Source organism: Corvus kubaryi, unplaced genomic scaffold (genome assembly GCF_017639235.1).
Source record: "Corvus kubaryi isolate FWS band 111438036 unplaced genomic scaffold, C.kubaryi_AGA036_p1.0 37236, whole genome shotgun sequence".
NCBI classification, from domain to species: domain Eukaryota; kingdom Metazoa; phylum Chordata; class Aves; order Passeriformes; family Corvidae; genus Corvus; species Corvus kubaryi.
Genome location: NW_024581067.1, coordinates 2,462,851 through 2,477,840, shown reverse-complemented (window position 1 = coordinate 2,477,840; position 14,990 = coordinate 2,462,851). Strand labels below are relative to the sequence as shown.

Genomic DNA, 14,990 nt, shown 5'->3' with positions numbered 1-14,990 from the left:
CCCGCCCGGGGCGCCGGGCCCCGGGTCAGCGGGGTCGCAGTGGCGGGGGGGCTCCGGGTCCGGCCCCGGGTCCAGCCCCGGCCCCGGCCCCGGCTCCGGCCCCGGGCCCTTGCTCATGGCGGCGGCAGCGCCGGCCCGCGTCCGCCCCCTGCCGGCCGCCCCGCGCCACTGCGCCTGCGCGGACCCGCCCCCGAGACCCCGCCCACATCGATCACGTGTTCGCCACTGCACGTGACCGTGGGGCCGGCGGGCGCGGGCCCCTCAGAGCCGGGGCCCTTCGGGGCGCGGGCCCCTCAGAGCGCCGGCCCTCAGAGCTCGGGGCCCTCAGGGCGCGGGCTCTGGCGCCGGACGCTCAGGGGCGGCTGCAGCCGGGCCGTTGTCATCCAGCGGCTGCACTGGGGCCGTCCGGTGCTCACCTCCTCTTCTCTTCTGACGAACAGGGAAGACCATCCTAAGAGGAATTTGCTGTCTGGGCGAGGGCCACGGGCGTGAGGCGGGCGGGGCCGTGCCGGCCCTGGGGATCGCCAGCACCGACCCAAAACGGACCGCAGGCGCAAACGGAGGGATGAACTGTGCCTCGGACTGCTCAGCGCGAGAAGGGAGATATAACCAGCAAACGGAGGGTTGAGTACTAATTAACAGAAAAGAGATGCAATTTGTAACCAGTTACTGCTGATGTCTTTGTACTATGTATAAACAGTGTAAAGTTTTGATGGTCGGCGAGCAGCTTTTGTGTGCACCCAGCTCCTGCCTTGTGCAAACTAGGATGAAAATCCAGGGTGAACCAGCAGTGCCTGAGCTCGGTGTGTGACCTGGGGCTGCGCCCCTGGGAACGAGCCCACGTTTGGGACAGCACCTCCCTCCCCGGGCCTGCACCTTCCTGAGCCTGGTGCCCCCCACCCAGTCCTGGCCCAGCACTCTTTGCCCTCTTTAAGACAATTAGCAGCAGGTTTTTTCCAAAACTACCCAGGGTGATGCCTTACGGTCAGGGTCCCTCCTCCCCACAAAAGCCACTGCTCTAGTGGACTGTGAATATTTTTCCTTGCGTTTTTACAAACATACTGACATAATATTTTTATAAATATATTAAATGTCAATATGTTTTTTCAAACAGCGTGTTCTGAGAGCACGAAAGACGCTACTAAAACCTTGTTGGCAAAGAGGAGTCTGGAGAGGCCTCATTCGTCTGGTCTGGTGCTGGAAGGTGCAGGACAGGTGTCAGTGAGGATGGGATCCATAACAGTCCCAGGCTTCGAGTCCAGCGGCCGGACCACCCCCTCCTTTGGGGTCTGTTTCATGCTGGGAGTGTCACTGTGACCTCTGTCTTATCTCCAAATGTTCATTCTGTCCCCTACAGAGGAACTCAGCTTTCCTCCAAAACATTCCTTGTCCCTTGCACGTTATCTCAAGTCTTACCCCCAAAGTTTTCTCTACCCATCTGCTACTGACTCTACTTCACTTTGGCCTCAAAATTCACAGCTCAGTCTTGGATCTCCCTCATTCCTGGGGACCTGCTAGAACGTTTGGAGTCCTGCCCCTGGTCACCACAGAGAGACCTGCCCCAGTCACAGAGCATCAAGAGATGGCACAGTGAGGCCATGCCGGGGTCTGGGACCAGGAGGAGGCAGAGTGTGTTCGGTGGGCTGGGGAGACATGCTTGGAACACCTTGGGCAGAACCCCAGTCTGTTCATGGAGAAACAGGTCAAGAGCTGTAGCAACACCCAGCGCAGAGGGTGATATTAACGCACCAGGCCTCAAGAAGAGTTTCTTGGCAGAGCAGTGCTGGGAAATGTAAAATGTACTCCTGATAGTGCCTCAGGGAAACACAGATGCTCTCCCAGGAAACAAAATACAAGTCGGTGTTGTTGCAGCTGACCCTGTGTGTGAGACACAGCCCCCTGGCCTCATGGAACCAGTCCCTCCCCCATCCCTGCGCACACACCACAGGATTTCAGTAAAGCCCTATCCTGTGGGCTGGAAGGGGTTTCCAAGAAGTGTTGCTTGCCTCCCTCACTGCCCAGTCAGGTTTGTGCTGGACCTGACTGGACATCCTGCTTTGCGCTGGGGTTGAGTTCATTTCTTCCCGAGAGCAGGCGTAGTGCCCTGCTCTGCATTCAGGGTGAGGAGAATGCTGATCGTACGCGGATGTTATGGCTTTGCCGGGCAGTGCTGGCCCTGCCAGGGGCGTTCCAGCTGCTTCTGCCCTGACAGCAGGCTGGCAGGGGGGCTACAAGCAAGACAGTTGATGCCAGCTGGGTCAGCTGTTATTTGTATCCCCTCCCTTTACGTTCCCCCAGTTTACATACTGAGCATGCCATATGGTGTGGGATGCAGATTTCCAGGTGGTCAGAGCTTTTGGGGGAGCCTCCTGCGCATGACCTGGCCAGGCATCAGTCAGCTGGCTTCCTGCAATTCCAGCCAGAAGGATGTGCTGGTCATGCAATTCTTCCACCTTTTCCAAATCATAAGTAATTTTTGGGGATTCATTGGCTATCCAAATTCTATCTCTGAATTCCATCTGCTTATGCTTATCTCCATAGAGACAGTATAATGGGACAGAAGAGGAAGAATAATGATAAAATAATTAGAATATACAAGACAGGTGGTGCACGATGGAGGAGGATCCCTGGGAAGTTGCCCCAGGCTGACCAGGCCTGTGGCATCTGTGGTGCGAACCGTTGGTTCAACATGGCGACAAACAGGGAAACCACCTCAGGACGAAACTTTTGGGGGAGCGCGTGAAACACTTTGTACCGCTGATAGCCGAGACCCCCGTCACGGACCGGCACCGGAGCCGACCTGCTCGGCGGGAGAACGGGCACCAGGAGTACGGGGCTCCGCGGGGGAACTCTCGGTTCGGCCGGACGGTGCCGCACCACGGAGGAACGGCCGGACCTGCCCCGGATCCGCCCCATACCCGCCCCTTCCGTCCCAGCGGCGCTATGGAGGCGGCAGGGCCGGCGGCGGGGATGGAGGCGGCGGCGGCGGCGGCGAGCGAGGCGGAGGCCGAGGCCGAGGCGGAGGCCGCGGTGGCGGCCGAGGCGCTGCGGCTGCTGCGGATCGAGCCTTCGGCGGCGGGCGGTCCCAGCGCGGGGCGGGCGGACGGCGCGGAGGAGCCGTGCTCGGTGCGTGCGGAGGGGCCGCGCTCGGTGCTCGGTGCGGGCGGCGGGGCCGCGCTCGGTGCTCGGTGCGTGCGGAGGGGCCGTGCTCGGTGCGGGCGGCGGGGCCGCTATCGGCGCCGGGCCCCGCTGAGCGCCGTGCCCGCTTCCCTCCCGCAGAGGAACGCGCTGCGGAAGCGGCGGCGCTGGCAGCGGGTTCTCGCCGCCCGGCGCGGGAAGCGGCGGCAGGAGCGGCAGCGCCGCCGGGCACGGCGGGCGCCAGCGGACGGAATCGGCCCGGGACCGGCGCTCGGCAGCGGAAGGGTCCCGGCCGCCCTCGCCACGGAGCGGCTGCTGGAGGCGCGGGCGGCGGGGCCGCGGCTCTGCGTGGACCTCGGCGTGGGCGGCAGCATGACCGAGAAGGTGCGGGGGTCCCGGGGGCTGCTCGGGGGTCCTGGACATGCTGCCCTCCGCGTGTACCCGTCCCTGCCGCGGGCGGGGCACCGGGGGCTCGGCAGGACCCGCCCTGGGCTCCCAGCCGGCGTGTGACCGAGCTCGGCGGGACCGCCAGCCCCGGGCTCGGAGTCACCGTCCCGCTCTGTCCCCAAGGAGAGTGGCCGCCTCGCCTCCCAGATCCGCAGGCTTTACGGGGCGAACCGCCGCGCCGCTCGGCCCTTCTGGCTGTGCCTGACGGGGTTCGCGGCGGGGACGCCGATTTACGAGCAGTGCTTCCGCATGAACGACGGCTTCGCTGGATACCTGGTGAGGGTCTGGCTACGGGATCAGGGAGAGCTCAGCCCTGTGCTCTGCATCTTATTTAAAATTAGACAGTTGTTGCTGCTCTCCCTTCCTCAGAGCGCACTGAGAACTTCTGATGAGGAGAGAATTTAATGGAGTTTTTAGAAGTGTGTCTGTCAGTGCCTAGAACAGAAGACGTTTTCCAATTGAGAAAGAAAAACCCTGGGTCACTGGAGATCTGTAGGATCTACAAGATCTTTAGGAGTTAGTTTGTGTGTCCAAAGCAGTAGTGTCAGTCCCAGGATATCTCTGTGTCTGGGAGGGGGCTTTGTTCTGTCAGATGCACCTTGGGCTAACTGGCTGCTTCACTCTGTCTGGTGTTTTCAGATGGATACAACTCCACAGAGTTACCTGGACCTGTTTCCTTTGGATGCCATTGTTTATCTCACTCCTGACTCTGAGAACGGTAAATATTTCACATGCTTTAGGCAAAGGAGAAACAGAGCCAAAGGCTGGCTTTTAGAAATTTCTTTTTGAGGCTATTCCATGCTTCAGGCAAGTCGTTCCTACATAGGCTGTCTCACATTGGCCAGGGTGTGCTGTGTGCTCACATCTGGTGCTAAATCTGTGCTGGTGGGACCCATCTGCCCCCAGGCCTCAGCCCCTGGGGCGAGGGCGCTCTGCCCACTGCTGTCCTTGGACGTGGGGTCTGCTGGCAGAGCAGCGTCCTGCAGGATTTACTGCTGTGTGGTGGTGAGCCAGTGCATGTCCTATTTCTAGTCCTTGAAGACATCGATCCGGACAAGGTGTACGTGCTGGGAGGGCTGGTGGATGAGAGCATTCACAAGGTGGGTGATGCCTGCCCCATTCCTTCACAAGACCAGAGACATCCCAGTGCTGCAGCTGCCTCCCCATCCCTTTTTCTTCAAATTCTGCCTGGGCCCAGCAGCAAGCTGGGAGAGGCTGCAGCAGTGCGGGTGCCACGAGCCCCAGGGCGGGTTTTGGCTCTGTGGCTGCTCATGCCACACATGGGACGCTGTGTGTCAGCGTGTCCGTGTGTCCCCTGCAGCAGCTGACCCTGCGGCGGGCATGGGAGCAGTCCCTGCAGACAGCCCGACTCCCCATCCGCGAGTACATGGTGAAAGCCCCCAATGCCAGGAACTACCACTCCGAGACGCTGGCCATCAACCAGGGTGAGGGGCTGCAGCGGGGCTGCAGGGTCCCGGGGGACACCCTGGGGTCTGGTGTGATCCAAAGGCCGGGCGCAATCCCGTGCTCCCTGGGAAGCTGTGCACAAGGCAGGGGACAGTGGGCTGGAGGGCTGCTGGAGGGACAGGCTGCGGAGGGATGGGAGTTTTGAGGTCTGTGCCATGCTCAGCCAAGTCTGACAATGGTGGGGAGGGGTGTTGGTGTCCTGTACCCCGATGGGCTGGCACACCTGCTCACAGCAGAGGATGAGCTCGTGCTCCTTCACCTCTGCAAGGCGAATGGAGCTCGTGCTCCTTCACCTCTGCTGGTGACTGCGGAGGGGCTCATGACCCAGGCCAGTTCCTCAAAGCTTTTACCCCTAATGTGAGGACTGTGTTGCCCCTCCATCCATCGACACAAGGCAGTGGAAGTGGCTGGGGGCTCTGTGCCCATGGGGTGGGGTGTAAGTGCCTGGGAGTGATGGTGGGAGCACAGCAGGTGTGGCTCTCTACAGGGGGGACACCGACAGGTGGTACATGTCAGCCGAAACAGTGGCGGGTGGCACCTTGCTCTAGTTGACACAGTCACTTTTGCTTTGCCCAGAGCTCCCTAAAGTCCTCTCCAAAATAGCTGTCTGCCCCTAGGTAAGCTGCCTCAAGCACCAGCTCATCAGGTGGTACATGGGGACCCTCTCTGGGTCAGCTGTTATCACCTCCCTCGTGTTCAGTGGGTGTCTGTAGAGCTGCTACCACCATCCTCACAGCACGTGTGTGACTCAATATCTCTCTGCTCCTGACAGTCTTTGATGTCCTGTCCACCTACTACAACACACGGAGCTGGCCAGCAGCCCTGAGGGCTGGAGTTTCCTCTGGAAAAGGCTATGTGCTACCGGATACAGTGGAACAGGTGGAGACAGCCCAGTGCACCACTGCTGCCCAAGAAAATGCTTTATTTTGTGGTGAGGAGCTGCAGAGGCAGGAAGCACCAGCGTGACTGTGCACAGCAGACAGCTTGGTTTCCAGCAGTGTGAGGACCTTCTTGGAGTGACACCTTCTACCTCAGGAGTGTGGTGCTGGACATCCCCATCCCCTTGAGCAGGAAACAAAAGCTGGTGGAGCCTGCGATCAAGTGAAAACTGACAGGAATTCAGTTTTGCTTCTTTGCAGCTGTTTGTGACTCCTGTACCTACACTTGCTCTGGGATGGGGAGGAGAGCCTTAAGGTGTTTTCTTCATTTTATTGAAACAGAGAAAGGTGAAGTTAGGATTGCAAAGCTTATGGGCAAGGAAAACCCCCTACCATGGGACAGGACAGTGCTGCTCCTGCAGGAGAGTGCGGGACAGGGAGCAGCTCCCAAGGGCACTATGTCCCAACAACTTAAACCCAGTGAAGACTAGGTGAGTTGTTGAAGCCTTTGGCTAGTAGTATGCATCTAATACAAAATAAAATGTTTAGATCCCCATTGTGTTTCTACAGTTACTGATGAGCAATACCTCGTCACACCTGACACACACAGGTCCCTGACCCCCACATCCCTGCTGGGAGGTACCTGGGCTCGGCCGTGCCCTGCACAGAGCAGTGACACGTGCCACAGCCACAGAAGGAAGTGTGTTGGGTGCAGCTGAGTTGATACATTACCTCAGCCATTGCTGCCGAAAGCCCTAAAACCTCGTGGCCAGTGGCAGCAGGACCTGAAGGTCATCTGAGGTAAGTTTGGTTATGTGTTTTCATTCCTCTCTCACAGCAAGACCCTTTCACAGCCTTGGGGCTTGTGCCCAAGTGCATGTGACAGCGGGGTCCGCAGGAGTTGTTGGGGGGCTGTCGTGGTTTAACCCAAGCCAGGGTTAGCCCAAGGTAAGGTTAAGCCACAACAAGGACTCAGGGTGTTGTGGTGTCAGTGTTGGCAAATGCCTGTCGCTGTGCCCTGGGGGCTCTTGACAAGGTGGATATGGAGATGGTCCCCTTTGGTGTCCCAGAGCCAGGGGACACTCCTGTCCCTACGTGCCTGGGGAGAGGTGGTGCCATCACTCCAGCCCACCCCTGCCCCTCAGCTGCTGGTGCAGACCCCTGTCACCCTAAGCACGCTCAGCTGCAGCAACAGCGCCCTGGGGAAAGGCAGCCGCCCCTCAACACCCCCAGGCTTGACCTCAGCAGTGAGGGACCGGCCTCTGCCCCCTCCCCCCAAGGGCACTGCAGTGCTGCCCCGCGGGGATGCACAGCAAAACCCCTTCCAGCTCACACCTGGCCAGGTGCGGTGCGCCGGGTGGGAGGGAGACCGGGCTGGTCCTCGCCGAGGCAGCGACTGACAGCCCCTGCACAGCTCCGACCACAGCGTTACGGTGTCGGGGCTTGCCCCTGCCTTCTGGCAGACACCGAGCCGTGAGCAGCTCCGAGGGTGGGGTGGAGCTGATCAGGGCCTGTCTCGCTCATCAGCACAGGGCAGCAGAGGAGCTGCCCTGGCTGGGACAGCCCTCTCCTGCTAAGGAAAAGCAGCTGATACAGGATCACTGTGTTCCCTCAGCCGCAGAAGGTGGAAAAAGCCACCTGGGGTCCTTCACGTTAGGCCAGGGTGGGTTCGATGTGCCTTTAGTCCGGAGCCTGCCTGGAGAGCAGAGTGGATGAAAGGCAGGCTGAAAGGCTCCCACCCTTCCCCATGGGTGACAAAGGCAGCTGAGACAACACCGTGAGACTGATCACCTGCACAGCCTGTGGGAGGCAAGGGATGAGCCCTGGGCAAGACACACACTGAAGTGCTCCAAGAGCACCCCAGGGCACGGCTGCTCTTGGGGAGCCCAGCCAACAGGTGTGGGCACATCCTCCCATGGCCATCCTGGGCTAAACATCGCCTGGGAGAGAGCCTGAGGTGGAAAGAGGGCACACGTCTGGGCTCTGTTGCCCTCAGTGCCCTCGTGTACCCCACCCAGCCTGTCACATCCACGGCGATGCCCTGAACTGCTGCAGCAGACAGAAGACAGCAGCTGCTAGGGCCGTGTGCTGGCGGGCAAGGAGCTTGGTGCCCAGCTCAGGGCAGACCTGCCGATGGAGCTGCTGGTGCAGAGCCTGCACCAGCTGCTGGTAGGTGCCCACCACATCCCCCAGCGCAGCTCCCAGCTCCTGCTGCCTCTGCCTGCAGCGCCGGCAGTGTGTCACCTGGAAGCAGGTCACTGCCAGGTGAACCAGGCGGTCGAATGTGGCCCTCAGCGCACGCTGCATCTCTGTGAGAGGCTGGTCTGTGCTCAGGAGCGCCTGGCAGCTGGACAGCAGGTCCTGGGAAGCCCAGCCCAGGGCACCCTTGCTCTCTGCACCCTGCTCTGCACATTGGTCATGCAGGTGGGTTGCCTGGTTCCCACAGAGCTTCCCTACAACCTCCTGGAGCTCCGCAGTGTAGGCCAGGAAGCGGGAGAAATCCACAGGGCTCATCCATGCCTGGTCCTTCAGCTGCCCAAGCACTCGGATGGGGGGGTCCTGCCCTGCTCCGTCCCCAGCAATGGAGACTGGGAAACTACTCCCAGGGGTCCTGGGAAGGCTGCAGCTGCCAGAGGGTGGGGTGGTCAGGGGCCCTGGAAACTGGGGGGGGCTGGTGTCACGCTCCCCCTGGTTGTGGGGCTGGGGGAAGCAGCTGATGTAGGGCAGCCGGCAGCCACAGCTCTCCAGCCCACGTGGTGCCAGGGAACAGCCCAAGGGCCCGGCTGGGATTCGGGGTGAAGGGGTCTGCTCACCATCCTCGGGGTTAAGACAGAGGAAGGAGTGTTTTGCAGCCCCGTGGGCTCCTGCTCCTTTCCCCAAGGGAACTGGGACTGAGGAGAGGGAAAGCGCTGCAGATGGAGCCAGGCAGGAGTCCTTCCCCAGCCCCGCAGCCTGTTCTCTGGGAAGAGAAGCCCATCTAGGCTCTGGCTGAGTCATATCTGCATCTCTCATGGGCTGCCCTTCACCCAGCCCAGAGCTGCTCACCAGCTCCCTGCTGCAGCCTGCTCCAGCAGGGGCTGTTGGCATCTTCCTTCCAACAGCACTGGCCCCCATGCACCCGCTGGTCCTCAGACAGGCCAAAGGCTCACATGGGTCATCCACCCTGTCCTGCAGTGAGCTGGGTGACACAGGGTCTGTCCTCACCCCGAACGAGAGCCAGGAGGGCCCCGAGGCACTGCTGCCATCTGCCAGGAGCTGGGCTGCCTCTGGGAACCCCACGTGGCCTTCATGCACTTTCCACAGGGTCTCCCCACTCACCACCTGTGGGCTCCTCGCCCAGGACACAGCCCCATCGCTGCTGCTGTTGGCATGGCACTGACCATCGGCACAACACTGACCATCAGCAGAGTGCTGACCATCAGCACGGCCCTCGCTCTCAGCACAGTGCTGACCATCGGCACAGTGATCACCATCAGCGCTGCCCTTGCCAGTGATACAGCTCTGACCATTGGCTTGGCTCTCCTGACAGGGAGCGGGGGAAGGCTCCACACTCGCAGGGAGCGGTCCCTGGTCCTGGGCCAGCTCCCAGGGAGGGGCCATGCTGGGGCCAGGAGCTGGTGGCAGTAGCAGGAGTTTGTCAGGGGGGCAGGTCCCCTTTGGATCCCAGGATGAGGGCACAACACTAACCTTGTGCTGGGTGGCCACCACCCCACGCCCCCCCTCCTGCGCCCCTTTGGTCTGCCAGCCTCCCGTGGGCACACAGCTCTCCTCGGTCAGACACCCGGGATCTGCCTCCTTTGGGGAGCTTTCCTGAGCAGCTCCACTCTGACCTCTGGGAAGGGGCTCAGCTTCCTCCAGGGACAGCAAAGGGGGGTGTGCTGGCTGGAGGTCCACCTCCCCACGCTGGTCACCAGGATGGTGAATGTCCGAAACGGATGAAACCACCCATTCCCTCACTGACTTTGTCTCCGTGGTGTCAGGCTCCATGTCCATCAGGTCAGAGCAAGGGTCTGAGCCAGCAGGGTCCCTCTGGGCCTGGGTGGCCAGAGGAAGCCCCATGTCCATGTCCTTCCCTGTGTCCTCTGTAGAGGGTTGAGTGGGTGGCCAGGAGCAGCAGCGCTGTGGAGAGCCTGGGAGAGCTGCAGGGAAACTGACCTGAGAGGTGTAGTCAGTTTTCAGGAAAGACCTTCTCTTCCTCAGGTTCTTGGTGTAGGTCAGCTCCTTCTCCTGCCCGTGCTTCTCCCTCCTCGATGGGGTCTCCCGCAGGCTGTAGCACCTCAGCCTCTTTGGGATGCAGGAGGAGCTCTCTGTACCCTCCCAGGATGCCATATCATAACCTGATGGCAAGAAAAAACATGGAAATCATGAAGCCGTCCTGGGCAGCAGTATATCCACCTGCCTACACAGTTGGCCAAAAAGCTCTTGGCACAGGACTTGGAATCACAGACACAAATGCCCAGCAGCAATGCCTGGCTCCCAAGGGCAAAAGGAAACGGTCTCTTGTGATCAAGTACCTACTGGAGGCTGGACGCCACGAAAAAGGCAGAGCCTGGGTGTGTGGCTACAAGGACTGAAGGCCAGGGGTAGTGATGAGGGCTCTGGAGTCGCCTCACCAGAAGGCAGGTACGGCTGTAAGTCCCCAGTTACACCTGGGGACAGCAGCAGCACTACAAGAGCACTGCCCACAGCTGTGGGCTTGTCATCAAATAGAAACGCAGTCGGAGGTTCCCAGCTGGATATTTAGATGATAAAAATTTCCAGAGAAGACAGGTTTTTCCTGAACACAGTACAGTGACTGTGCAATAATATGAAAGCCAAAACTGTTCTAATGGCACAAATCAAATTCTTAAGAGGTTCAGTTAATACTGAAAGAGCTGATTACTCCAGAAACAAGGATCATCTCATTTCTGAGAAAATACAATGGCCAGGGAGCTGCCAGCCCTGGGAATCCTTGACCCATCTATGTAACAAGCCTCTGACCTGAACACGACCTTTGATCTTGGGGGTTCACGGAACAATGTTTTACAGGTTTGAGGTCTCCTTAGCTGAGAGGAAGAGAGCAGAGATTCCAGAATGCCACTCCTCCGAAAACTGACTTTTCCCAACACACAGCGCTTGCATGTGGTAACAAATCCCCCTGCAATGTCACTGTAACAGTGCTGAGGAGTGGCCTGGGAAGAACGGGCGTTCAAAGGTCCTTCAGAAGTCCTGGAGAAACCACTACGAGCTGGAAGGCGAGCCCGCGGGAGGACTGGGGGGGGGAAGAGGCAGCACCCCAGCCCCGGCAGCGGGAGGCAGGACCTGCAGCACGGGGGTGTGTGTTTACCTGCCAGCGCGTCCGGAGGGCTGAGCCTGTCCGCAGCATCGTAGAACTCCTCCTCGGAGCTGGAGTCCCCGAAGCCCGGGGGTGGCTTGAGGACGAGGTCGCCGGGCCCTGCGTGCCCCGGGCCGGCGCCGCCGCCCTGCGCGCTGCCCGCGGGGGACGCGCTGTAGCCCGGGCTGCAGCAGCCGCCGGGGTCCGCCTCGGACAGCCCGGCCGCGCCCGGCTCCGAGGGGCTGTCCCCGGGCACCTGCAGGAAGCAGAAGAAGTCGGCGCTCCCGGCGGCACGCACCGGCACGAAGCTCCGGTCCGCGCTGCTCATCTCCTGCACGGTCGGCGCGTAGAAGTGGAATAGCTCTGGCCTGGAGGAAGAGCACGCTTCCAACTCATCTTCCTCCAGCGCATCCACGGAGTCGCTGGAGCCGCTCGTCTTGACCCCTCGGCTCTCGGTGTTGGCCGAGTCGGACGCCTCGGATGTGCTGTCCGTGGCGTTGTCACCCCCGGCCCGCGGGTCACCCCCTCCAGCCTGGGGCTCTGCGCTGCTCCCGCCGGGGCTGCGGGGCTCCCCCCGCCCCTCCTCACTGCCGCACGCCACAGCCGTGTCCGTGCGACACTCGGAGGAGGAATCCGGGTCCCAGGAATCTTCAGAGTCGCTGCAGGCTCGGGATTCATACCCTGGGATTTAAACGCACTCGTCAGCCCATCCGGGGCGTGGGGAGGGGGATCAGACACTGCCCCGGGCACTCGGGGGGCTCAGCCGTTGCCAGCTCACCAGCCAGCAAGGGAAGACCTGTGGGGTGTTTTTGCCCCGGAGCAGCAGCCCTGGAGCTGCAGGGCAGCTGCCGGGTGGCCCCACGCCCCAAGCCTCGGTCTGCGACACCCAAGAGCCTGCAGATATCACAGAATCTTGGAACCATGAATGCTGGGAAAGCCCTCCAAGATCATCAGGTCCAGCTTTAATCATATGCAGGTGCCACCACCCAGGCCCACATAATGCTTTTCCCAGGGTCATCCACCCACTCCCTCCCCATGCTTTGTCAAAAAAAGGCTGTTTTGTTAAACCTTCTTCAGCTGAGACACGGTGCAGTTGCTGTTTTTTCTCTCCCCACGTGAATATGGAGACGTTTGCATCCACAAAGAGTCTGTAGTAACCAACGATGAGGCAGACCAGGTCCTTTGCACTGTTTGATTCCAGCAGCAGGGTGAGCAGCTTTTTTTTGTTAGTTTTATTTTTTGGAGGTGTAGGGGAGAAAAGGGTAAAAAAAGATTAGAATAAATAAATACTGTTTGTACCACAGTCTGCACGAACAGGCTGCACAAGGACAAGGCACCCCCTCCATCTCATACCTCCCTCATTCTGTTTCTGCAGGAGGCACAAAGAGGAGTAATTTATTTTTCCTGTGTTTTGTGCCTTTGGTGTGTCTCACTGATGGAGGAAGAATCCCTTTTCCTCAGCAGGAAGAATCACTTCTCTCTAGTAATTTTTTTGGTTTTTCCTATGAACTTTCCCTCCCAAGTCTGTTCTAAGCCTTTGATACTGGTGACACCCTCAGCCTCTGAGAAGAGCTGATGGTGCAAGTGACTGCCCCTGTGCTTCTGTCCCCACACAGCTGCTCACCTTCAGGTCCTGCAAGTAGATCTTGACCGTGCTCACTCGCTCGGACTCCTCGCTGAGCTCCACCCTGCTGATGCTGGGGAACTCGGCCAGGCTCGTGATGATGTTGAGCTTGCTGTTGATGATCTGGCTCACTCCGTGCTTGGCGCCCACCAGCAATGCCACATACGACTCCCTGTCCTGCTGCTGTAGGGGCAGAGGTTAAACTTGTCAATAAAACCTGGCCACGTGTGACCAGCAGGACAGCACACCAAAATCAATCACACAAACAGCTCATACCATCAGGGTGGCATTGAAGATCTTCCCGCTGTACATCTTCAGCTCTCCCAGGATCTGCAGGTAGCTCAGGCGCACCTGGGCTGCTGTGAGCGTGTGCTTTGTTTGGCAAGAGAGGAAACACAGTTTAGACACAGGCAGCTGCAGGACAGGAGACATTCTTTGGTGCAGGACTGGGTATCTGACCAACACATCAAGCTCAGCCTGGACAGGCAACAGAGGTGTCCGTGGAGTGTCCCATGTGGCCCAGCGGGCATCTGGCACCCCAGAGCAAAGTGCAGCAAGACACATGATGCAGGGAGGTCAGGGAGCATGGGCACAGAGCATGAGAAGCAGGAGAGAAGCCCCAAGCAGCACACAGGGAGGGGACCCACGGAGGGAGGATGCTGCCACCAGCCTGGAGGCTCTGTGAGCCGGGGCTGCACACTACCTTCTGCCGAGGGTCCAGCAGCACCTGGTTCCGCTTCAGGTGGTAGCTGATGGCTTTCTTGATGTCTTTCCCTCTCATGTTTCGAAGCAAGGTGGGTGAGATGAAGTTTTCGATTCCCCAGTCCCTCCTGGCAGAGAGAGGGGAGGGAACACAGGGGGTCCCAGCCACGCCGAGCCCCAGCAGCACAGGACAGGGCAGAGGCAGCAGGCAGCCTTGGGGCTGTAACACACCCACTGGCCTCACTCGCTCAAATTCTCCGCTACCTGCACCTGCCACCGGGTCAGGAGCGGGATGGACAATGTGCACTTTGATGCAGAATGGCCCTTTTCACATGGTTTTACAGGAGGTAATTCACAGCCTTCATAAGCAGGACAGCCCCAATCTCCTCTCATCATCCAGAGGATGGAGATACTGTCCTTGCATGCACCTTGCTTTGGTGACAAGGTCATGACATTTCAGCACATTCAGTTTCCTGGACCCAAAATGAGGGCCATGGGTGCTGCTGGTGAGTTTATTCAGCCCAAGCATTAAACACCCCTGAGGGGAGAGCACTGCCCCTCTCCCCCGCTCCCGGCACACAGCTGGGCACATCTGGCTGCACAGGAGTGCACAGCACTGCCCGTCACCACACCAGGGCCTGGTAATTAACAAAGAGCTTGTCACTGCCTCGTGGAGCAGCGCTTGTCTAGGGCAGGTGCAGTGTCAGAGCACCAAGGTGCAGCATGGCATGGGTTACACCTGCTCCTCCTGAAAGTATTTCTTGGTCATTTCCCCACAGACCCCAAAACTTCACAGGATCTATCACTGCCCAAAGTAGGTATACCTGGCATGCTTCTGGTGGATGGAGAGATGTCCTGCCTGTGCAAAGCTGATGATTATACCCCCTCTCTCCAGGTACTGCAATCAATACTGGCAGGAGTAGCCTGGGTAACCGTCACTGTGTGAGAGATCTGCAGTTTCAAGTCCCTGCCCCTGTGACAGGTAAGAACCTCCCTCTCCCTGGGGACACACCCAGTGGTTCACTGTCTGTACTACTCTGGCAGTTCAGCAGGTTAGGGCCAGGGAGACCCACGAGGCCACCCTGCCCTAAAACGAGCAGCACAGCCAAGAGGCTGCAGTCCCCGCTGGAGTCCTGTGCAGAGCTAAACACCAGGCAAGCAGCGAGCTGATGCCGCTTGTGGCTGGCTCCTTCTTCTGCCAGGCTTAGTCACAAGAGAACACAGAAACCTGTGCACTTACTCGATGTATTTCAAGGACACTTTCTGTGGCTGAGCACACGCACAGATCCTCTCCTGTATGTGCAAAGCAGCCAGACGTAACGCCACGCTGCACTTCATTTCCACAGCAAACCTCTCCTGGAGCACATCGCTGCAGCTCTGCAGCAAACACAGCACAGTTGGGTCAGGGAGAAGACCGAAC

At 59.5% G+C, this 14,990-nt stretch overlaps 2 protein-coding genes and 1 long non-coding RNA gene across 13 annotated transcripts in view; 2 read left to right on the top strand and 1 right to left on the bottom strand.

The window, feature by feature from the left end:
• Window positions 1-171: 171 nt before the first annotated feature.
• Window positions 172-2,673, top strand: LOC121662197. The gene is made up of 3 exons (XR_006015226.1): window positions 172-623; window positions 1,115-1,287; window positions 1,480-2,673. It is a non-coding gene; the product is annotated as an uncharacterized LOC121662197 (long non-coding RNA).
• A 255-nt stretch (window positions 2,674-2,928) lies between these two features.
• On the top strand, window positions 2,929-6,486 carry TRMT10B (tRNA methyltransferase 10B). Of its 4 annotated transcripts, none has more exons than XM_042023105.1 (7): window positions 2,929-3,126; window positions 3,280-3,522; window positions 3,709-3,861; window positions 4,225-4,303; window positions 4,618-4,685; window positions 4,907-5,030; window positions 5,825-6,486. In XM_042023105.1, exons 1-7 carry the CDS (start codon window positions 2,944-2,946, stop codon window positions 6,016-6,018), a joined length of 1,044 nt encoding a protein of 347 aa, XP_041879039.1. In that variant the 5' UTR covers window positions 2,929-2,943; the 3' UTR covers window positions 6,019-6,486. The 4 variants fall into 4 exon arrangements, with proteins under 4 accessions (XP_041879039.1, XP_041879038.1, XP_041879037.1 ...); XM_042023104.1 differs by having other exon boundaries at window positions 2,929-3,157; window positions 3,671-3,861; window positions 4,910-5,030; XM_042023103.1 differs by having other exon boundaries at window positions 2,929-3,157; window positions 3,671-3,861.
• Window positions 5,955-14,990, bottom strand: part of FRMPD1 (FERM and PDZ domain containing 1) — a 27,223-nt gene continuing 18,187 nt past the window's right edge. For all 8 annotated transcript variants that reach the window (XM_042023098.1, XM_042023097.1, XM_042023095.1 and 5 more), the window contains 7 exons: window positions 14,811-14,947; window positions 13,572-13,698; window positions 13,145-13,240; window positions 12,869-13,051; window positions 12,313-12,460; window positions 11,257-11,925; window positions 5,955-10,267 (listed from right to left, as the gene is read on the bottom strand). In XM_042023098.1, coding sequence (XP_041879032.1) covers window positions 7,953-10,267; window positions 11,257-11,925; window positions 12,313-12,460; window positions 12,869-13,051; window positions 13,145-13,240; window positions 13,572-13,698; window positions 14,811-14,947 — 3,675 coding nt within the window. In that variant the 3' untranslated portion in view covers window positions 5,955-7,952. The remainder of the gene's footprint in view (window positions 10,268-11,256; window positions 11,926-12,312; window positions 12,461-12,868; window positions 13,052-13,144; window positions 13,241-13,571; window positions 13,699-14,810; window positions 14,948-14,990) is intronic.